Source organism: Neofelis nebulosa, chromosome 16 (genome assembly GCF_028018385.1).
Source record: "Neofelis nebulosa isolate mNeoNeb1 chromosome 16, mNeoNeb1.pri, whole genome shotgun sequence".
Lineage (NCBI taxonomy): Eukaryota > Metazoa > Chordata > Mammalia > Carnivora > Felidae > Neofelis > Neofelis nebulosa.
Genome location: NC_080797.1, coordinates 2,470,727 through 2,492,573, shown reverse-complemented (window position 1 = coordinate 2,492,573; position 21,847 = coordinate 2,470,727). Strand labels below are relative to the sequence as shown.

General features: G+C 59.7%; 3 protein-coding genes across 6 annotated transcripts; all 3 read right to left on the bottom strand.

The window, feature by feature from the left end:
- Positions 1 to 47: 47 nt before the first annotated feature.
- SENP3 (SUMO specific peptidase 3) lies at positions 48 to 7,292 on the bottom strand. Its single transcript, XM_058704151.1, has 11 exons — positions 7,161 to 7,292; positions 5,603 to 6,328; positions 4,563 to 4,802; positions 4,356 to 4,467; positions 3,842 to 3,989; positions 3,666 to 3,713; positions 3,188 to 3,265; positions 1,474 to 1,611; positions 1,208 to 1,291; positions 1,040 to 1,090; positions 48 to 600 (listed from the first exon to the last, which is right to left on the bottom strand). The coding sequence occupies exons 2-11, from the start codon at positions 6,315 to 6,317 to the stop codon at positions 490 to 492; spliced, it is 1,725 nt and encodes a 574-aa protein (XP_058560134.1). The 5' UTR covers positions 6,318 to 6,328; positions 7,161 to 7,292; the 3' UTR covers positions 48 to 489.
- A 1,102-nt stretch (positions 7,293 to 8,394) lies between these two features.
- TNFSF13 (TNF superfamily member 13) lies at positions 8,395 to 11,502 on the bottom strand. Of its 3 annotated transcripts, none has more exons than XM_058704163.1 (7): positions 11,281 to 11,502; positions 10,173 to 10,442; positions 9,745 to 9,823; positions 9,547 to 9,594; positions 9,283 to 9,401; positions 8,942 to 9,080; positions 8,395 to 8,706 (listed from the first exon to the last, which is right to left on the bottom strand). In XM_058704163.1, exons 2-7 carry the CDS (start codon positions 10,428 to 10,430, stop codon positions 8,597 to 8,599), a joined length of 753 nt encoding a protein of 250 aa, XP_058560146.1. In that variant the 5' UTR covers positions 10,431 to 10,442; positions 11,281 to 11,502; the 3' UTR covers positions 8,395 to 8,596. The 3 variants fall into 3 exon arrangements, with proteins under 3 accessions (XP_058560146.1, XP_058560147.1, XP_058560145.1); XM_058704164.1 differs by having other exon boundaries at positions 10,173 to 10,402; positions 11,281 to 11,377; XM_058704162.1 differs by lacking the exon at positions 11,281 to 11,502 and having other exon boundaries at positions 10,173 to 11,193.
- A 321-nt stretch (positions 11,503 to 11,823) lies between these two features.
- Positions 11,824 to 19,963, bottom strand: TNFSF12 (TNF superfamily member 12). 2 transcript variants are annotated; one of them, XM_058704160.1, is made up of 7 exons: positions 19,595 to 19,963; positions 19,386 to 19,436; positions 18,728 to 18,803; positions 17,981 to 18,034; positions 17,860 to 17,895; positions 12,739 to 12,863; positions 11,824 to 12,560 (listed from the first exon to the last, which is right to left on the bottom strand). In XM_058704160.1, exons 1-7 carry the CDS (start codon positions 19,751 to 19,753, stop codon positions 12,309 to 12,311), a joined length of 753 nt encoding a protein of 250 aa, XP_058560143.1. In that variant the 5' UTR covers positions 19,754 to 19,963; the 3' UTR covers positions 11,824 to 12,308. The 2 variants fall into 2 exon arrangements, with proteins under 2 accessions (XP_058560143.1, XP_058560144.1); XM_058704161.1 differs by having other exon boundaries at positions 19,386 to 19,433; positions 19,595 to 19,961.
- Positions 19,964 to 21,847: the final 1,884 nt, after the last annotated feature.

Genomic DNA, 21,847 nt, shown 5'->3' with positions numbered 1-21,847 from the left:
GAGCATATCCACTAGTTTGATGCCCCTTAAGGACGACCACCACTGTGTATCTCCAAAGGATCCTTTATTGACCAGAGCAGGACCGTGGCATTTATATATATATATAAAAAAAAGTTTGAAGATCTGGCAGGCCGGAATCCCTTTGCCCGCCCTCCACCCCCAGCACAGATTTTCCTGCCCCCGCCCCTGCACACAGAAGGGGGATGGATGGGTGCCCCACCCAGGCCGCCAAGCCACGCTCCCCCAGGGCACAGAGAAAAAAGAGGCTTTTTCACGGCCACCCCCTGAACATCAGAAATCAACAAGTATTCTCTCAAAAGGAAAAAAAAAAAATACAGAAATCAATTAAAACATTTAAATATGAAAAACCAAAAGGGAACTGGGTGGGGAGAGGCAAGAGAGGAAAGGAATGGGAGTTTCTTGGGAAGGAAGGGTCCCCCATGTCCTCACGCCCGTTCATAAACGGGCTTGAGGCCTGGGATCCAAGGCTCACACAGTGAGTTTGCAGTGACACAGCTCCTTGTAGATCTGCCGACGAAGTTTGGGCATGTCCTGCTGGGTGAAGCTGAACGGCTGGGCCAGCGCCAGGTGCTTGCAGTACTGGGTGTTAACAAAGCAGGCCGTGAGCATCCCCCGCCCCCCAAGTCAGGACCTGTGCTACCCTCTTCGCGTGAGTGAGATCCACCTCCCTGGAACTTTCAGAGAACATCCACATTTCACAAAGGGAGCCAAGGTGCCCCAGTCTGGGGCTCAAAGTCTAAAATCACTGCTCTTGGTACCTGAAATGCCCGGTGTTAAAATACTCTGCATTGGCGGTTAGGAGGCAACTCTCCTTAGGGCCAGAAACCAAGGAGCAAGAGACCCAGTCCCGATGTGGGACGGGGAAGCCAGGAGAGCCAACGAAATCCATGTTTGTGCTCTCTGACACCTAAGGTTACCCTCTGCTCCACAAGGGGCTGTGGGCAATGGGGCAGGGCCGGGTTGCGGGACAGCCTCCCTCCTCTTGCCCCGCCCTTTAATCCAACTGTCATCTGCTTACCTGTAACACGAAGGCACCGCAGTCGCTGTCATTATTCTGCCTGGCCACATTCTAGAAAAGGAGAAGAAGGCAGGCCCTTCATTTAGAGGCTCCTAGGGGTGTGGCCTCAACTTCTGCCTCCTGCCTTACCTCTGTCACCACCCCGTACTCCTCCCTCTAGAAACTTACCATTTTGAAGTAACCTTTCCAGCCCTGGTGGAAATCCAGCCGGTCTTTCTTCACGGCCTCTGCCTGTAGGTACTTGGCAATATGCTGTGCAGACGGAGAAAAGGAGGGAGCGATGCCCGGTGTCTCCCACAGGAGCCCGGGGTATGGTGGTCACAGGCACCGAGCCCAGGTTTGCTCCTCAGAGCCCCCAGGCCCACCCCTCCGCCGCGAGTGCCGCCACTGGATTTCCTCCCCACTCTTCCCGCCTCCCTCCTTCCCACTCAGACCTTAGGGCAGCGGCGGTTCAGGGTGCGCTGCGAGTCAAAGTAGGTGATGGTGCGTCGCCTCACGTCAACCGAGATGAGGGACCAATGCACCTCCAGGTGGATGGGGATCAGCAGTAGCTCCTTATTGAAGATGTCCACCTAAGGGGGGCAGTGCCAGGGGTCTGGTCAGAGGGCACGAGAGTCCTGCCTACTGTCGTGAGGGGTCTAGAGACGAGTGGAGGCGCTGGCAGGAAGCCCCGTGGGAGGGCACAAGGCCCAGCCCTCCACCGGAAGGGGCGGTGTCAGAGCACACACCTGAGAGCCCAGGATGGCCCGGGTACTTTCCACACATTAAAGGTACCGGCGCTCAGTAGCGAAGAACCGAGGCTCAGCACTCTGGAGCCAGACTGCGGGGGTTTAGATCTAGCTCCTGCCTTTCCTAGCTCGTGGCCGTGGGCGAGCCACTCTATATGCCTCAGTTCTCTTCACCGTAAAAGGCTGGAAACGATAGCCGCTACCTCCTCTGTTTGTTCTGAGAATTAAGTCACACCGAGGACAACGCTGGGTCCCCGGCAAGTGGTCGGTCAGTTACCACAACCATCCTCCGAGGAAGTTCTCTCCCTCGATCTAACGGAGGAAACAGCAGCTTAGAAGACTAGGCAACTTGCTGAAGGCCACAGAAGGGGCAGAGGTGGGACTCAGATGCAGTATGCAGAGGCCAAGTTCTTTCACTGTAGGTCCCCCCACCTCTATCGGGAGCAGTAGGCCTGCCAGGTCGGGGAGGGTGTGAGCTCCTGAGCCCGGGGACAGAAACTAAGAAATGCTGCAGCCCGTGATCCTACCTCACTGTAGAAATTTCCTGGCCTTGGAATTGCAGGGCAGGGAAACTAACGAGAACTACCTTTTCCCCCTCGCCAAACGTGCTCTCTCCTGTCTTCCCCAGTAACGTCTGCTACAAACCCAGGCATCACCCTGATTCTGAGCTTTTCTTCGTTCCCTCGTCCAACCCGCCAGAAAGTACTTCGATTCTACTTGCCAAACCCATCCTAGAGAGCGCTCCTGCTCCTCCCTCAGCATCCTGGTCGAGTGTCTGTCTGGCCTTCTTCGCTCGCCTCCTAGTCAGTCTGCCTGCTCCCACTCTTGCCCCACTTCCAATCTCCATCAAAACAGGAGGCTCTTCCCTGCCTGCTTAAGGCTCGTCAACGGCGCCTCAGCCACACGGTGACCGCGGCCTCCACGCCCCACGCGATCAGCCCTGGCCAAGCTTCTGATCATATTCCCCCCGCTCACCCTGCCCCAACCACACCAGACACTCCCGTGGGCCTTCTGGGCCCCCCACAGTCTCACCTCGTGTCCCATGTACTCGCCGTCCCCTTTGCCTAAACCACTCTTGCCCCCCGAGCCACACGTGACCGGGCCCTCGTCATTCCAGGCTCAGAGAAGAGTGGCCTTCCCGGAGCCACCCACATTCCACGCTACTACATCTCCCTTTTAATTTGTTCATGGCGCCTAACACTAGCTGAAATTTAACTTACTTATTCACACTCCACGAAGGCGAGAAGTCTTCCTTACTTAACACCGAGTCCTTGCTGCTCACGACAGTACCGAACACACAGAAGACCCATGTTACTTGAAAGACTGAGTGAGCAGCCTTGGGGAAGGGACTCCTAGAAAGCGGAACTCTAATCCTTTACAGGGAAGGCGTTACCCACATACACGTGAACTGGCAACTCACGTTTTTGGTCCACCTTTTCACCCCATCATAACCCTTGGTACGGAGTTTATCGTAGAAGAAACTGTTGAAGAAATGCACCTGTGCCAATGACACAAAAGAGCTGGATGGAGTTAAAAGAGCTTCAGGCCTCCCTGCCAAGTCTCCTCCGCCCAGTCCGCTCCGTGTCACTGGGGCTCCGATGGGCCAGTTTCAACAACCTCCACTGCACTCCACTGGGGGCAGAAACCCAATTCTCTTCCTGCTGCCCCTCCCAACTGGTGGGGTGAGCCACAGGGAGAACCACTGCCGACTGGGGGGAAAGGAACAGAGAAGTTCGGGACCTAGGTTACAGGTCTGAATTTAACAGACCACCTTTTACCGCCTCTCCCCCAAACAAAGATCCTCCCTCCGTGAAAAGGGAAGAGATCAAAGGGAGTGAAAAGCTGCTGGGGGATCTGCAGAGGTTCTCCTGGGGACTGAAGTACCCTGTCAGGCCTACCTTTTCAGGGACCGTGTCCATGACCAGGTCTCCATACATGTTCATCACCTGGGGAGAAGACGGGCGGCAGCTTGCCATGGAGGGTGCAGCATGGGCACAGGGCTCCCCCGAGCAGAGGGCCCCAGACACCCCGCTCCCCAAATCCCCTTCGGGGCCCGTTTCTCCCTCCTCCTCACCTGGTCATTGAGCCAGTTCTGTCCGTACAAAGTCCCCAGGTCGTCCATCGTCAGCACGTGCCGCTTATAGGCCACTCGGAAGCCCCTCACCATGGCGTTGCCTGGCATGCGCTGGTACGACTGGATGAGCTGCAGCACCAGGCCCTTCCTGAGTAGGCCAAGGGCGGAGTCACACAAGAGACGAGGGGGCTAGGGCGTACAGAAGGCCCTTCTGCTGCCCAGAATCAGGATCTGTCTCAACTAGTCCCCGTCGGGGCTCGCGTAGCCTTCCGAGGGCCTGCTGAAGGGCCCGCTCCTGGGAAGGAGGCACGTGAGCACCGGGCATATTTCAGGGGCCCGGGGAAGGACCGCCCCATCTGCTCACAGGGGCTTCGCGCTTCACCCGCAGATTCCTCCCCCTCGGTCCCTGCTCCCTCCTCCTCCCCTGAGTCGGTCCCTCTGGGCAGCATTCTCTCCCGACCCCTGACCCCTCGGGCCCCGGCCCTCCCCTGAGGACCCCTCTGTCCTGCCTCACCTGGAAGGTGTAGAGAACTCCTGCTGAAAGATGTCCTCCAGTTTCTCCACCACCTCATCAGTGCTGAGGGGAATGAGGCTGCCGTAAGTCTGAAGGAATTCATCCAAGATGCCTGAGCGGAGAGGAAGAGGAGAGTGTGAGGCCTCCACACTCCAACTCAGGAGCTGGCGGAGAGAAGAGAAGGCCCGGCCGTCCGGGCTCCCTTACTCTGCACGCAGGTCACATGCTCCTCTCGCAGGGGGCTGTGCTGGCCGGCCTTCTCCCCGGGCCGCTCTGCCTCTTCTGCGGTGCCCAGGTCTGAGCCCTGAAAAAGTTCCTGGGCCACGTGGTCCCCGATGCTGCACACATTGCTGATGAGGATGCTGGCGTCAGGGGGTGCCAGGCCTCGCTCCCCTTCTGGCCCGGGCGGTCCCCCAAAGCCATTGGGAAGAGTACAGGAGAGGAGGCCTACAGCGCCGGGGAAACAGGACGGGGATGAGAAATTGGCTAAGACCAAGGAACAATGGGGAGATCAAACGATACAAATTCTAAGAGCACGGGGAGGAACCGAAACGGAATCTCCCGACAGGAACTCTAGGGGATGGAAACCGTAAAGCGCGAGAGAAGCGTGTCTAACAGGTTACAGAGGAACTGAAGAGAAGAGGTGCTCGTCATAGGACAGAAGCAAGAAAAGACTAAGACTCGGAGAGAGGCACGCATCCGAGACCTTTATCACCACCGTATACCTAGCACCGAGTACGGCACCCGGTGCACACGGAAGGCTCGATAAATACTCCAGGGACTGATAAAAACACAGCCCGACATTGTCTGCTTGCGTCCCCGAAAGAAACATTCCGAGTGCGAATGTCACACACGGCTATACAGGTGGTAACTGCAGAGAAATCCCATCCCAGTACCAGAGTAGCACCCTTCGCAGATGCACAGGCAAGGGCCCCTTTATTCGGAAAGGCCAAAAGAAAAGGGAGCTTGCGTGGATAATAAGACTAACTTTTCTAAACCTCATCTCCCGTTCTCATCTGTACACAGGACGCCTACTCGGCTCGGGGACTCTGTCACCCGGCCTTGACCGTCTCCCCAGACTTAGATCTTGCTCAAAGTGGGGCTTAAGATATTTCACAGCTATTCTGGACCCCCTCGCTCTGCCGTCCCACTGTCCTTAGGCCCGGCTCTCACCACAGCAAGAGGCTCCCAATCCTCCTGGATCTGAACCCTGCCCCCACCCTTCCCACACCCCATTCCCACCTTACCGGAGTCAGGGTCCAGAGGAGACTTTGGAGTCCACTTTAATCCATCTTCCTCCACTGGGGGCCCAGAGGACATTGGTGGAGACCCTCTCACCCCGTCCTCAGCCATGAGAGCACCTAGCAGACCGAGCCGGGGCGGAGGTGGCCCCCGAGGGGAGTCAAAACGACAGCAGGGGGATGGCAGCTGTGGTGTCGCACCCCCTTCCTGGGGTGAAAGATGGTTCTTGGGGTGTGCGAGGCTCCGCCGCCGGCCCCGGTGGCGCCCCCAAAGCTTCCAGTGGAATGTCAACGAGGTGCTTTTTGAGTACAGCAGCATCCGGAAGGCTCGCATGGCTCTGCGGCGGCGCTGGGAGCAGGTTTTCCGATGAGTAGGGCGAGGAGGGCGAGGCCGCTGGGAGGTTCCCAGCTGACCCCATCTGGGGGGCAGCCTCCAAGCTGCCCCTTCCTCTTCCTCATCTTCATCCTCATCGTCCTCTTCTTCCTCCTCCTCTTCACTAGCTGACGCATCAAAAGAGGGCCGAGGGACGGGGAGGCGTCTGGCTGGCACTGTGGTCCCTGACCCAGGATCTGGCCCAAACCCTCCACCTGATTTAAGTCGGGGTTTAGGGGGCGGGGGCCAACGAAGACGCTCCCGCCTGGGACTTGAGTAAGCCGGGGCCACGCCAGGTCCAGGAGGCTCAGGCCCCCAAGACCCGGTCCCTTGTATAGTCTCTTTCATTTTCCGGTAGCCTGTAAAACAACGGTTAGAGTGTCAGAATGCAAACACCCCGCACCCCAGATCCTGCCTCTCTTCCTCAGCATTCCAGAGGAGTCTGGAATCAGATACAAATAACCTAAGAAAAGAGGAAAAAGCGCAAAACCCCTACGAATTTCCGATCTTTTCGGTTAACAAGATCCACAGGGGCCCTTCAGAGTCCATGCCACCATCTCTCCCCCGACCACAGAGGAGCAAGGGAGAATGGCTAAGCGGCAGGATCTTATTTCTCGGACCCCCCAGGTTAAAGCCACTGTTGTCAGTATTTAATGCCACCAGGAGTATCTTAATTGAGAACCTAGTAAGGGCAATGGCTCAGCAGGAGTCTCCTGACATGATACAGAGATACCTGAGAACACAGCTTCCACGGGGAAACCGGGGTCTAGAGTGGGGAGAGAGTGCTCTACCACCTCGGAATGAATGGGGTGGGGTGGGGAGGGTACGGGCATGCTCAGGTCGTCGCAGGAGGGAATGGGGATCCCAGGGCTATGGTTCAGGTAGTAAAATCTAACGAAAACGGAAGAATGTTAAGGGAAACTGAAAGAGAACCCAACCGGTGCTCAGGCAGCCGGATCAAGCCGCTGGGACAGAACTGAGCCGCGTGAGCCAGGTTGGCCCAGCCCCCTCTCCTGCTCCGCTCCCCGGGGCCAGAATGCGTCCCACACCGGTTTGGTCCTGGACAGTTCGGCGCCCGAGGGCCTGAAGAAGCCCCTTCGAGGGCCTCCTGGGCCCCTGTTTGGTGGGAATGAGATCCAGGAATGGGAGAGGCCGCGGCAGGGCTGGGGGAAGGGTAGGGGGCGTCCTCACCGGGAGCGGGGAAGCCGGGCGGACGGGCCCGAGGGCGGGCGTCTCCGGCCTCAAGCTTCCCGGCTCATCTCTCCGGCGACGGCGGCGGCCCCGCCACTCCTGCTGTCTTCAGGCGCAGCCCTCTCAATTCAGGATTCCAACGCTTCTGGGCCGCGCGCCGCGCCGCCGAGCCGCCCCGCCGCGGCCGCCGCTTGCTCTGCTCCAGCCTCCACCTCCACCACCTCCCCCTCCTCCTCCTCCTTCTCCTCCTTCCCCTCCCGCGAGCCCCAGGCCCACCGGCGCTGGCGGCGCACGATTAGTACGTCACAGCCGGCGAACAGCGCCGGCGCGGCCAGCGCGCGCCTAGTCCCGCCTACCCCCGAACGTAGACGCCACGGGACCGTCCCGCCCCCGAGCCCCGTGCAGGGCTGCGCCTGCGCACGCTCGCTGCTCCCGGCCGCGCGCGACTAGCCCATCGCGCTCCCTTTTGCGCCTGCGCGACCCCCACCGCCGCGTGTCCCGCTGCGTAGCGCTTCTCCGCGCTGGCGGGGCCCGAACCCCGGGGCCTTGGTACCTCGGTCCCCGGCGGCGCGCCGGAGGACAGCCGGGAGGGCGGGGAGATCCCGGTACAGGGACGGGGCTGAGGCAAGGCAGCGGGGGAAGTGGAAGTCGTTTACTCTCCTATTTAAGTTTAAGCGGGTCTTGAGCAGAAAGAAAGCTCGAGGAGTGAAGGAAGACCAGCATTCGGGCCAAGATTTACCCGAGGCTGCCCGGCGACCCGTCCCAGCCCCGAGAGGCTTGGAGGGCCCGTCACGCTAGGGGAGCGGAGGGCAGGAAAGGCGGAACTTGGCACCCGTAGGGTGGTGTGTCTGCAAAGGGACTGTCGTCGTCGTCGTCGGGCACCCCCCCCCCCCAGACGGGCGCACAATAAACACACCCCTGGAGATAGTGATGGGAGCCGAGCCCGGGGCCCCGTTGGTGGAGAGGGAGGTGAGGGCGGGGCTTCTTGTGGAGGGAGGAGGCAGCGGGTACCTGGAGAGAGGTGTGGCCTGGGGAACCAGGAGTTTCCTGAGTGGAGGGAGGCTTCGTGGGCTTCTGCCAACAGGCAGGCTGCTTCTCTCAAGCTGCCGCTAGATGGTGGTGCTGTTCTGGAAGCATTCCAGTGGGACGTAAAGTAGGTCTCCACCGAGGCCTGGCATTGCCCCCCATTTCTCCCCCCACCCCCCAAGAATGTGGGGCTGGATGGGGGACGAGAGCAAGAGATTACACTTCTTTAATATCTGTGAAGTCGAAGTCCAGGGGATGGGGGCGGAAAGGGAAAAGGGAGGCACGGAGATTCGTGAGTCGTCAAACCCCGGGTTCCAGTCAACCCTAGAAGAGGCCTCTGTTCCCATTAGCTCTTGGCTGCCTCCAGTATGTCCCCACCCCAGTCTTCCGAGCTTGAGACCACCTCAAGATCACAGTTTCACAAAGCCCAGGAAGGTTCCAGATGGCGAGAGGCTAAGCTTCGCCCTTCCCCGGGGGATTGTGACACTCAGAATATCCCCTTGGTGTAGGTGGAAGACACCTGAGAGGAGAGAAGAGATGCTCAGTGAGGTCACGGTCACGCAGACTGATGTCTCCCTTCCCTTCTCCAGCTCAACCTCTTTTGCGCTTTCTGTCCTTCATTCCAGACCCACCTCTCCACCCAGGCTTCCAACCCCCTGCCGGAGCTTCCTCGTCACCCCCCCCCCCCCCGGGGTCAGAGAGACCTTGCTCTTCTCACGACCCCCCCCCCCCTCCACCGCCCACAGGGCTCCCACCTGCACTGTAGCAACTATTGTAGGCCCAGTCCGGATTGGAAGGCATACTTCGTATACAACGGAATAGCGTCTCCTGCCTTCCCCGGCCCTCCCGGGACACCACCTGACCCATGGTGAAAGTCACATCGTGGAACAGGACCTGGCAGGGAACGGAGGAGAAACGAGATGGCTCAGTGCTGGGAGGCCTCGGGAGCCTGGACAAGAGAGCCAAGGAAGGAAGGAGGGTCTTCTAAGTTTGGTATGAACAGAAGGGTCGGGAATTCTCAGTAGCAGGACTTACGGGCCCTGGGAGAACAGACCTCCGGCCCCCCACATGAGGCGTAGGGTATGTTTGGGATTACCTGGCTATACAGCAGATAAACTCCAGTGTCCCAGACTCGAACAACGTATCCTTGGGCCTCCAGGCTTCTCCCACGCTTAAGAGCTGGTTGCCAGATCACCTCTGTCACATCAGAGTCCTCTGGGGGTGAGGGGTGGGGCAGTCAGGATCTCCCTGCATTCTCAGACACTCTTCGCCCCCAGGAGTCTCTTGGGCCCAGGTGCCAGCCCCCCAGTTCCCCAATCCGGCCCCTCCCCAAAAGCCGTTATCGAAGAAAACTGCTCACCCTTGGAGGTGATGTTGATGGGGACAAGGTGCAGAACGGAGTGCTTCTCTGAGGAGAGAAGGGAATCTGAGCAGTGCCCACCTGCCCCGGCCGCCCTGTGCTCAGCCCCTCCACCCTCACCCTGGCTGCGGATAACTGTCCCCAGATCCCCATGCGGCTGGATCACCTCCCACCCCGGCTGCACCCCCGAGGCCTCACTCTTCTGTTTATGGGTGAGCACTGCTCTCTTTCTCCGGGACCTCTCCCCATTCTCCCAGGCTTCCAGGGCGTCAGGGCTCTGCTCACGGAAAGAGGGTCGGGGTTAGGCTGAGATGCAAGGGTCCCAGGCCGCCTCTCTTCCCAGCCCGCCCCCTCCCTCCGCCCCAGGAGTGCCTCACATCTCTCATGCACTTTTCCCCAGCAACCTGAGTCTCGGTGCTGGCTCTCCTCCAGGATCTGTTAGGTACGAGAAGCATTAATCTTTAACAATTTCCTTTCCTGGAATGGCTGCTCCCTTGACCTCCAAACCTGGGACCCTCTCTTGCACCTACTCAAAACTTTACAGACCGAGAGGCTAGAACCAAGAGGTCCGGAGATGGCCCCGCCATCCATCCCTTACTCCCCCACGCCCTTCTCCCCTCACTCACCTGCTCCCGGAGGCTCGGCCACGGATGCCCTTCTTCCTCCTTGCAGGGCCCTCCAGTCCTCTGCAGCCGAGTCACCTCTCTCCTTAGATTTTGCAGCTCTGTTTGCTGGGTCAGCAGGGCCATGGCACACGCCACAGCCCCTAGAGCCGCCCCCCAACTCAACCAGAGGGCGACTGAGAGCGCCGGCTCTCGGGCCGGGCCCCCCATGTCTCCCGGTGGCCCTCTGGGGGCTGGCAAGGAAGGAGACGAGGCTGGCATGAGCTGGGGACCCTGCAGAGAGCAGTGGCCTCAGGAGTGGGGTGGCGAGGAGGTGGTGGGGAGGGTGGGGGTGCAGAAGGGAAGAAGAAGAGTGTTACGCAAGGGAGAAATAAAAAGGAACTTGAGAATAAAAAGGAAGGAGGAGGAAAACCGGCTAGGGGCACTGCTGGAGCTCCTGGCACCCCACTGCGGGGCCGGTGGCGTCTTGAGACACGCTCCCCCGCCCCCCTCCCCCCCACACCCTTCTCCAGCCTCAGGAGAATTTGGTGACAATCTGTCTAGGAAGGACGGGACTGCCAGTGACACCCAGGAAGCAGCCCGAGCACGGGAACCCTGGGAGGGCCCCAGGAGTGGGGGAGGGAAGGTCGGCTGCCCCGGGGCACAGTGCCAAGAGCAGGGATGGAGGGACAAGCTGGGCAGCTTGGGGGTCAAGGGGTGAGGGCGGGAGACCCTCTGGCTGAGCCACGGGAGAGGTCTCTGGGCAAGTTGGCTGGGAATGACTGAACGTGCAAAAGGAGGGGAGGGGGCGGGTGGGGAGAAGAACCAGGGTCGCGGAAGCCAGAAACTGGCCGAGTTCTGGGGTTAGGGCCAGGCCGGGTGTGTTGGAATAAGGCCTGCGCTACTCCCTGTGCTGAACTTGGCAAGCAGGACTTCCTGTTTCCCGAGAAAAGCTCTTACATAAGGCTCTGGTCAAAGAGAGAAAGAGACAGCCCCAAGCACCCTACCGCTGGAAGGTTCCTCCCCTGGACCCAGGCCCCCCCACTCCCCCGGCCACGTCCTGCTTCCTGACCCCGAGCTCCCCTGCGAGCCTGCTCCCACCCCACATCCAGGCCAGGGCTTGGGCCCGCACCTGCTGAATGTCCAGAGGCTCCCGCTCCTCCCAGCCAGGGATCACCCTCGGGAGGAAGCCCGCCTCCTAGGTAAATGAGGCGGCTTCTGCTGGACCTTGGGCAGAGGATTGATTTTTTTTCCTGGCAGTTTGCCTTTTGACTCTCTGTTCATGCCTCAGGGGTCAGAAGCATGTGGGTCCCCATTCCCGAGCCTGTACATTGCCCTGGAGTCCCAGCCGTCCCGCACCCCACCCTTCGATGCCCGGCCCCCCTTGCCATGGCCCTCGGCTACCCTGAGAACTGTTCCCTAAGTCCCAATAGAGAGACCGTGGGGGCGCCTGGGTGGCTCAGTCAGTTAAGCTTCCGACTTCGGCTCAGGTCACGATCTCACGGTTCATGGGTTCGGGCCCCGCGTGCGGCTCTGTGCTGACAGCTCGGAGCCTGCAGCCTGCTTCACATTCTGTGTCTCTCTCTCTCTCTCTGCCCCTCCCCTACTCGTGCATTGTCTCTCTCTCTCCCTCTCTCTCAAAAACATTAAAAAAAAAAAAAAAAAGAGAGAGAGAGACCGTGGCTTATTCTCTTTAATATTCACTTATCAACATTTTGTCACAATAATAATAAAAATAATATCTGTTTTAAAAATCCACAGGGAATTATCGGGAAGGATCTCGTCTTGCTCTTAGCCCTCACGTTTGGGAACTCCTGGCCCCGTCTCAGTCTCCCTGGCGTCCAGCCCCTCTTAGTGCCTGAACAGGCGGTGGGGACCCACCCTCACCCAGAGTAGAGTAGACACAGTGTCCGGGGGCAGGGTGGGGAGGTTGTGGCCGGGGCAGGGAGTCAGGAGATAAATGGGGGGGGGGGGGGCGTCGAAAGACCAGGGATTCAAGAGCTAGTGAGGTGCAGGGGGGAGGGGGAGCGGGTGTCAGAGGAGAAGGGGGTTATCTATGTGGCGTGGCAACACGTGAACAGTCCAAGCAGCCTGCAGAGGGGGGGCAGGTCTGGGGCGAGGAGCAGCGGAGGGTGGGGCCCGGGGCGCCACCGGGGCCCCTCAGTGAACCTGGAAGAGTCCGAAGTAGCTGAGGAAGGGGGCGGCCTTGAGATGGGCCCAGGGGAGGGTGCGGATCCGCAGGGAGGACCCTGGCCGGAGGGGCAACAGCCCAGACACGTGGCAGAGGCGGACCTGGGACCCCGGGGAGCTGGCGGCCGTGGCGGAGAATTCTTCTAGGCAGCGCAGGGCCAGCGCGTCGTCCACCAGCAAATCGAGCTTCAGGTAGACGGCCTTCCCCTCGTCAAAGTGCACCTACGGGGAGGCGACACGGTCTCCGTGTCCCCTGTCCTCGGTGACCCAGGGATCCACCCCCCCCCCCAACCCCAGCCCAAAGCCCGAGCTCCCCGCCCACCCGGAGCTGCCCCTGCCCCGTGACCCGGACCCTCGTCCCCCGGTTCCCGCGTCCCCCCCGGAGCCAGGCGGGGCTTACCTGACTGTACAGGTAGTACAGCCCAGCCCGAGTGACTGTAAACTCCCCGCTCTGGCGGTCATAGCGCAGTGGGTTGGAGCTGTTGATTTTGGCCTCCTCCCAGCCACTCACCGTCCCGTCCACACCTGAATGTGGGTGTTCAGAGATCGGGGAGAGTCCCTTCCCGGGACTTCCTCACACTCCCCAAAGACCCATCGGGTACAGAAGGCTCGGGGGCCCGCTGGGCCCAGAAGACAGACACGTGGCCCCAGGCCCCGGGTGGAGTCACGGCCCACGGAGCCTGTAGTGTCATAGGAAGTTCTGTGCAGAAATGCAACGTATGTGTGACCAGAGGGGTCGGGAGCAACCCGTCACCAGCCACTTCTGGGGAAAAGAGCCAGATGGAAGGAGAGGTGGGGGGGGGGGGGGTTGATATTTTGTGTCTCTAATTTTTTAAATATTTTTAAAAATATTTATTTGGGGGGGGGAGTGAGCACGAGTGGGGGGAGAGCAGAGGGGGAGAGAGAGAGAGAGAGAGAGAGAGAGAGAGAGAGAGAGAGAGAGGATCCCAAGCAGGCTCCATGTTCAGCGCAGTCTGTCGAGGGGCTTGATCCCACGAACCCTGAGATCATGACCTGAGCTGAAAGCAAGGGTCAGATGCTTGACCAACTGAGCCACCCGGAAGCCCCTGTGTCTCTACTGTTTGTCTGTTTTGAGACCATATACGGTACTTGAATCATATATTACTGGGATTATTAAAATTGAAAATAACAAGGGGCACCTGGGTGGCTCAGACGGTCGGGCATCCGGCTTCAGCTCAGGTCACGATCTCACGGTCCATGAGTTTGAGCCCCGCATCGGGCTCTGTGCCGGCAGCTCAGAGCCTGGAGTCTGCTTCGGATTCTGTGTCTCCCTCTCTCTCTGCCCCTCCCCTGCTTGTGCTCTCTCTCTCTCTCTCAAAAATAAATAAACATTTAAAAAAAAGTGGTACCCAAGTGTCCATCAGACGATGAATGGGTAAGGAAAATTGTGGTATATCCATACAATGAGAAATTATTCAACCCCCAAAAGAAATGCTATGGGGGCGCCTGGCTGGCTCAGCCAATTGAGCGTCCAACTCTTGATTTTGGTTCAGATCGTGATCCCAGGGTCGTGAGATTGAGCCCTTTGTCGGGCTCCTCTGGGATCGTGGAGCCTGCTTGGGATTCTCTCTCTTGCCCTCTCTCTCTGCCCCCCCACCCCAAAATAAGTAAACTTTTAAAAATAGAGTTTAAATGGGCGAATTGTATGGACCCTGAAGCATAGCTCCATAAAGATGTACCGGAAAACAAAACAAACAAACAAAAAAACAAAAAAACACCACTCTAGAACTGGACCAGTTACAAATTGCAAAGAAGGTAAATACTAAAACGACAGAGCACAACTCAAGTGGCTTCCTGGGTCCTCCCAGGCCCGCCCCAGTCCACCTCTCCAATGTCACCCCTCTCTCGCTGCGCCAGCTCACAGGACTCCCGCCTCCTTCCTGTTCCCGCCGCACACCTGGCACCTTCCCTCGGCCAGATCCCGACTCCGCTGGGAACCCTTCCCCGGCCACCCTGGCGTGGCCAGTCCGGCCTGTCTTTCACCTGCTCGCCACGGCCCCCACCCACCCCCCCCACCCCCCACCCCCGCCTTCGGAGCAGCCGCCGTCGCAGGAAGTCATCCGGTTTAGTTACACAGGAGGAAGTGTGGGGTCCCACCCGGCCTTACTGTCTACTGTCCCGTGGCCCCCGGGGCTGGGCCTGCTCGGAGTGGGCGCCCAGGGGACACTGGTGGGAGGAAGGAGGGGGTGGCCAACGTGGCCCCCCGGCTCTGGCTTCGTGTGGCTCTGGCGGCTGCTGTCCCGGGCCTCGCTGGCGGCCTTCCCCCTCTGCCGGCCCCGGGGCGCTGTCCTTGCTACTTTTCGCAAGGACGCGGTAACGCTTGCCGGGCGTTCTCCTGCCCACCTACGAGATACCTGTCACCCTGCAGACTCCCATGTGGGCCTCCAGCCCCGCTCTTTCCTGCGTCCTCCCCACCCCACTGTGCCGTCACCATCGGACCGTAATATCATCTGGACCCAAAGTGAGCGTGGCCCCTCCACCCTGGCCTCACTTTCTGTCTCTGTTCCCGCATCTGGCTCCGGGTTCTTGCCCCCACGGGGTACCCAGGCCCCTCTCTGCCCCCCCCAGTGTGGTCTCCGCCACTCTCACCGGGATTCTTCCCAGCCTCCTTCCTCCTTGGGCCCCACCCCCACCCCACCCCGGTCTCCCTGGTCCCCAGCTCCGGTATATTCCCTACACACAGCCACGGGAAGTGAGGTTTCAAAAACGCAGATGTGAGCCTGCCTCTACTTGCTTTGACCTTGGAATGACTTCCAGAACGCCTGTGTGGCCCGGCTCCATGTTCTTGTCCAACCTCGAGTCTCATGCTGTTCCGCCAGCAATTCCCTCCGACCACGCTGGGCTTCTCCTGGTCGCCCCGCCTCATCATCCTCTTGACAGACTCGGGGCTTTGGCACAAGCGGCTCCTTCCACCTGGCACGCCCTTGACCCCTGGTCCATCTTACATTCGTGCTGCAGGGTCCACGCCTCTTTGAGACAGGAATCCCGACTCCACTGTAAAGTTGGGTGTCTTCCTCTCCGCCACTGCCTACCTCTGGCTACTTTCATTCTTGTTCCTGTCCCAGCCTACCGTAACTTGCAAATCCCTATGCCTGTCTCCTCTCCTAGACGGTGACTTTTTCTCGCGAACAGGTCTGGGTATCATCCCCCGTGGGCGCCCGGCCCGGTCCTTACCAACAGCAGGTGCTCAGTGCGTATGTGTTCCGTCAGGGGACGAATGAATGTCTGGGCTAAAATAAATGGCCCATCTGGAGGGGAGGAAGGCTGGCCTGGGGCCTGAAGAGGAGGGGGAGAGGAGGGAGGGCGCGCCCCACTATGGGACCAGCCTGGGCGAAGGCTGGTTGTGGCCAGGGGGCACGGGGTCCCTGGCACCACGATGTCCGCCAATGTCACCACCACAAACCTCAAATGGACATTCTTTATAGCCTGGCAGCCTTCCTGCTCCTCCCCACGAAGATCGCTCTTGCAGTCCTCAAGATAAGCGTTTTGTACCACCTCTGCTCACCGCCCCCCCCCACCCTCCTCATGCTCCCGAGGACCTAGAAGTCATCACACAAGGGCTCCCTCACGTCCCCCCACCAGCACTAAAAACTGACCTGTCATCACACTCTCCAGGGGATGATGTGTTCCTCTCTCGGTTCTGGAACCCACCCCTGGCCCCCTTCCTGGACGCTGCCCTGCAGGCTCCCCCCACCCCCGCACCAGGCATGTCCGGGACACAAGCCCGCGCTGGCTGGGTTCAAACCCGGGCTCCACCCCTGGGTATCCTCGAGGCCTCGCACAGGTTAAGTGGCCTCTATCTACCGGACTACCTGGGTGGCTCAGTCGGTTAAGCGCCCACCTCTCGGCTTTGGCTTAGGTCATGATCTCGCAGTTCGTGAGATCGAGCCCCGCATCGGGCTCCGTGCTGACAGCTTCCTTTTAGGGCTATTGCAGAGACTGGATGAATGTTCCATTCAGTAGCCGTTGGCTAAGACCCCTGTAGGGTTGCTCATCACCAGAAGGACTGCACCCTTCCTCCTTACACAGCTCCCTCCAGCTACTGGCCTGTTGCTCCGCTCGTCACAGAGAAACTTCTAGAAAGGGTTGTCACCGTCTCCAATTCCTAGTTCCCATTTTCTCTTAACCCAATCCACACTGGCGTCCATCCTAACGGGCCACTGAAACCGCCCATGTCCAGGTCACCAGCTGACTTTTAAGGTTACCAAACCCAGCGGTCATCTCATGTGACCACTCAGCTGCATGGGGCACAGATGGCCACACCCTCCTGGGTGAGACCGAGTCTTCTCCCAGATCACAGGACACTCCCCTCCCCGGTTTCTTCCCTTCTGTCCAGCTGCTTTTCTCAGCGTCCACTGGGCTGTCTTTGGCCTCCCCTCTGGATGTCCCGAAAGCCTCAGGAACTCACTCTGGGGGTGCTTCTTCCTCGCGGTGTTTCATCCAACCCTACAGCTCTAAATACCACGTCTGTGGCTGTGACTCCTGGCTGTTCGCGTCCTGACCTAGCCTGAGCCGGCCCACGATGTCCGGCCAGCTATTTGTGGAAGCCACTGGCTGATTATTAAACACTTCATGATTAATTTACGTATCTCCCAACCCATTTCTCCCTGGTTAACGCCACCTCAATAAATGGCATCATTAGGGGCGCCTGGGTGGCTCAGTCGGTTAAGCGTTTGACTTCAGCTCAGGTCATGATCTCGCGGTTCCTGGGTTCGAGCCCCGCGTCGGGCCCTGCGCTGACAGCTCGGAGCCCGGAGCCTGCTTCGGATTCTGTGTCTCCCTCTCTCTCTGCCTCTCCCCTGCTCATGCTCTGTCTCTCTCTCTCAATAATAAATAAACGTTAAAAAAATAAATAAATAAATGGCATCACGATTCCCAAAGATGCCCAAGTTCAAAACCGAGAAGTCATTTGTGATTCCTTCCTTCCCCTTCCCCCCGCACAGCCGACTCATAAGCAAGCCGCTAGCCTCAAGCCACATACTGAATCTACCTACTTCACTTAGAGGCCTTGGCAACGCAGGTGGGATGGAGTAGTGGGGGGGGGGGGGGGAGAGTCTGGGAGAGGAAGGGGCCAGAGACTCCGTTTGAGGTTCTGAGGTCATAGTGCTGAGTTGGGAGGTCGGGTAAAGGTGGAAAAGAAGAGCCTAGTAGAAACATTTCGAGAAAAGTGATCAGACTGGTGAAGATTCATAGAATACGGGACGGGGGTGGCGGGGGGAGAGGAGGGAAGGATCCAATGTGCTTCTTGCACAAGAGCGAGGCCTAATGGTTGGGTGGGGGCAGACTGCCTGGGTTCCCACGCCTGGGTCACAGACAAAGTCCAGGTTTGGGGGCTGAGAGAACCGAGCCCCTGAAGATTTTCTTGAACTGGCTTCTGGGGTTCCCCAGCTGAAGGCAGGGAGGATGGTGGGAAGGGAAAGGTTTTGAGGGGCTCCTTGTCCAGGAGGTCAGTGCTGTGGGGGGCAGGGGAGAGCAGGGGCAGGTGGGAATGGGGTCTCACCGGCCTGCGCTCCGTCCTGTCCCGGTCGTGGGTGAACTGTAAGACACAGGAAAGGGTGGGTGAGACCTGGCCTGCCCCTCCACCACCCGCCCTCCCTGGGCATAGCTCCCCCATCGCTCACCTTCATAGTGAGCTGCGATCGCTCTGCGAGCCCTTGCTTTCCGGCCTTTGGGTGCTGAGAATCAAGGAAAGACAGATGGGCAAAATAGTGCCCAGAAGCCACTCTCCAGCCCCTTCTCCCTCTCAGAAGCCCAGCATCCCCCTTCTGGTCCAGGCTCCTGTCCTCAGAACCTCAGGCCTTATCTCCCTCCACAAGTAGAATGACTATATGATTTCTCATCCAAACTGGGTTGTTTCTGAGAGCAAAAGTCTTGCTATTAATAATCGCACTGACAAAACACTTGTAAGCTGGGACAGTCCCGTGCAAACCTGGGCCTGTAGTCATACGATCATCCCATTCAGAAGTTTCTTAGCTTATTTGGGCCCGGGTCCCTGACTCCCCAACGCCCCACTGTGTCTCCATCAGGACCCCAGGGGCTCTCCTAACCCCAGACCGTTCCTCCTTCCTATTTGGTGTAGGGTTTGAAATGAGAAGCAGGTCCAAGTGATGGAACAGGCTTCAGAGAGAGGGCCAGAATTCTAGGTTTGAGCGTGCCTCAACTGGTTGGCTGCATGACTGTGAACCACCCCCCCCCCCCGCCCCAACACTGTGCCTCAGTTTCTCCATCCCGCCTGTCAGTGAGGTTCGTGGTTTCGGCTCTGCCCGCTTTGTGGGGCTGTTAGGGCAAACAAACGCAATAATGTGTGCAGAAGCCACGGCAGACCCGTCACTGTTCCTATTCCGGAAGGTGGGATAAGGGGTGCTCACCGCTTCTGCGAGGCCGCGCCAGCCGCTTCAGGAAAGGCCCGGCATCTCGGCTTTCCTCTATCTGGAGATTCAGTTCCTAAGGGAATTAAGGGCAGGGCTAAACCAGGGTCTTGCCTGGGGACCAGCAGAGACGTAAACTGAGACCGACAGGGGGCCCCGTCAGGAGAGGCACCAGCCAGCAGCAGGCACAGAAGCCTTGGGGGGGGGGGTCCAAGGGGAGGCAAGGTCCGGGGGTCCGGCCTGCCCCAGCCCTCACCGCGCCCCCTCCCCAGCCCCCCACCACACACAACCAGCACAGACCCTTGGGCGCGATCGGCACATGGCACACGCGCCCACACCCAGTGTGCACGGTGGGCACACGCCCCGCACGCACACATCACGAGCATCCCTCCTCCTCCTCCTCCTCCGGCGGCGGGCTCCCCCCCCCCGCCCCGTCTCATACCCCCACTTCACCCGCGGCCAATAAACACTCCGTACTCGGGTGACCCAGACCCCTTGCACGCAGCCGTCACCCTCTCTCCCCCTCGCTTACCCGTGCACGGCGGTGCACACCCCCGCGCACACGCGCGGCCGGCGCCGCCAGGGCACACCCCGCACCCTCCGCTCGCACACGCTCCCCACGCCCAGACGCGCGCGCCCGCCGCCCACGGCCACTCACCGGCGGGTCCGGGTCCTCCTCTGCCACCAGCTCCCCCTGGGAAGGCTCCTGCTGGGAAGGAGGCAGCGTCACCCAGCCCTCCTCCACCTGACATCTCACCCTCCACCCATCTTCCTGGCCCCGAGCCCTCGGCCCACCCGGCCGCGCCCGCCGCTCCGCAGACGCGGCTCCGGGCCGGCCCCGGGAGGGCTGCGCCGCAGGGGCCTCACCTGGGCGGGCGGCGGGGGCCGGCGCCCCAGGCTGACCGCGGCCAGCAGGAGGCCGAGGCAGGCGAGCGCCAGGCCCAGGCCCAGCGCGAGCGGGGCCAGCAGGGCGGTGCCCGGCTCCCCCAGGAGCCCCCTCCGCCTCTGGCTCCGACGGCCGGCCATGGGGGCGGGGGGCTGTGCCTGCCGCGCCGCCCCCCCCCCTCCCGGGACCCGCGGGGGCGAGGGAGGGGGAGCGGGCGGAGCGGGCGGCGGAGAGGGAGGGGCGACGGACGCGCCCGGGGAGGGGAGCGCTCAGGAAGCCGGACGCTGCTCGTGCGCCGGGGCGCGGGCGGCCGGGCGCGTGCACCGCGCAGACCCCGGGAGGAGGCCCGCGCCGTCGGCCCCGTGCGCCCGCGGGGCCGGGGTTGGCGGGAGGGGCCCCGGCCAGGGGGCGGGGGGGGGGGGGCGGCGCGGGCGGCGGGGGCGCGGCGCGCGCGGGGCCTCCACCCGGCCGGGGGGCGGCGGCGGCGTTGGCGGCGGGACCCCCGCGCCTCCGACGGGTCTCGTTGATTTCAGGCTCCTGCCCGAGGTCACCGCGCGGTGTGGTTGGGGCCAGAGCAAGTTGGGACTTTATCGGCTGCACCGCAGGCCGGTACTTCCGTGCAAGTGATGAGAGAGCCTAAGGCCCATTGAGGGCCAAGCGCAAGCCAGCCCGATCCCCCCCCTCCCCGCCCTCCCCTGCCCCCACCCCCGACATGGGATGTGTGTGCTATTCCTCAGGCACTCCCGGCCGCCCGAGAACAAAGGAGAGGAAAGAAAAACGAATGGTTAACTGATAGAGATCACAGTCGTGCAGGACCTGAGTCTCCCATCAGCCTGTAAATATTTTAGTAAAATACAAGAAAAAGGCAATCCTATGGATAGCCTCATCTCCAGACACCTGTAGACTCAGTTTCCTGGAGCCCCAGCATCACCCTCCCCTCCCTAGTGATGTGGGGAACACAGGCGAGAAGGAAATAGCAGGTATGGGGCGCCTGGGTGGCTCCGTGGATTAAGCCTCCGACTTGGGGTCAGGTCATGAACTCACTGTGAGTTCAAGCCTTGCTTGGAACTCTGTGCTGACAGCTCCGAGCCTGGAGCCTGCTTCAGATTCTGTCTGCGTCTCTCTGCCCCTCCCCTCCCCTGCTCTCTCTCTGTCTCAAGTGTAAAATAAAACATTAAAAATTAAAAAAAAAAAAAAAAAGAAGGAAATGGCAGGTGACATTAAATGCCCTGATAATCAGCAGCCCATTGAGGCAAATCCAGAGAACATTTCTCCAGGAAGCCCCTACGTCCTCCTGTCCCTCCTGTCGATGCCTCGCTGGAGGGGAAAACAGCCTTAGCCTGACAATGGCTGGGCCTTGGGTATCTTAGGAGTCCTCTTTGGCGTATCAAAGTCCTTCTGGAAACCTCCCTTTGGTCTTCACCTCCCCAACTCCTTAGTATATGAGCAGCCTTCACAACCCCCCCCCCCCCCCGGGGCAGCTCTTTCTACCCAGGGGTCCTGTCCCCGTGCTTTAATAAAATCATCTTGTTTTGCACCAATGATGTCTCAAGAATTCTTTCTTGGCTGTCAGCTCAGCTCTGAACCCCCTGCCCTCTTCAAAACCCCATCACGAGGAACTGGAAAAGAACCTGAGGACATGGTTAACGCGGGTCCTGTTTTCACTACTCTGGGCAGATCAGTTGGTGGTCAGTTAAAAAACGTGAGCATCTGGCGGTGGGTTGCATCATCCTCCGCCCCGTTAGTGTTCCCCAAATGCGTGTGTCTGGAAACACAAGGGCTGCTTCCGGTAATCACAGGGCCTAAATGAGCTCACGGAGAGCTACGAGAGCCCCATAAATGAATTTGGTAAAAGCCGGAGCCTCAAGAACGCATTTAACACATGGGGCGCCTGGGTGGCTCCTCCGATTCTTGGTTTCAGCTCCTGTCATGATCTCACAGTTTCCTGCGTTCGAGCCCCTCGCCGGGCTCCTCGGTGAGCCTGCAAAGCCTGCTTGGGATTTTCTCTCTTCCTCTCTCTGCCCTCCCCTCACTAGGACTGTCTCTCTCCCTCGCTCTCAAAATAAATAAAAAAAAAAACTAAAAAGAATGCATTTCACCTGTTAACATTCACTTCTGCACATTTGCAGTGAAAAAGGATTAGCAAACAATTCTGTTGCAAGAGGAATAATTAAATAGGATAAAGCAGTGATTCTAAGGGAAGTGTATGGAGAACCTTCTGCCTTGAGGCTCTG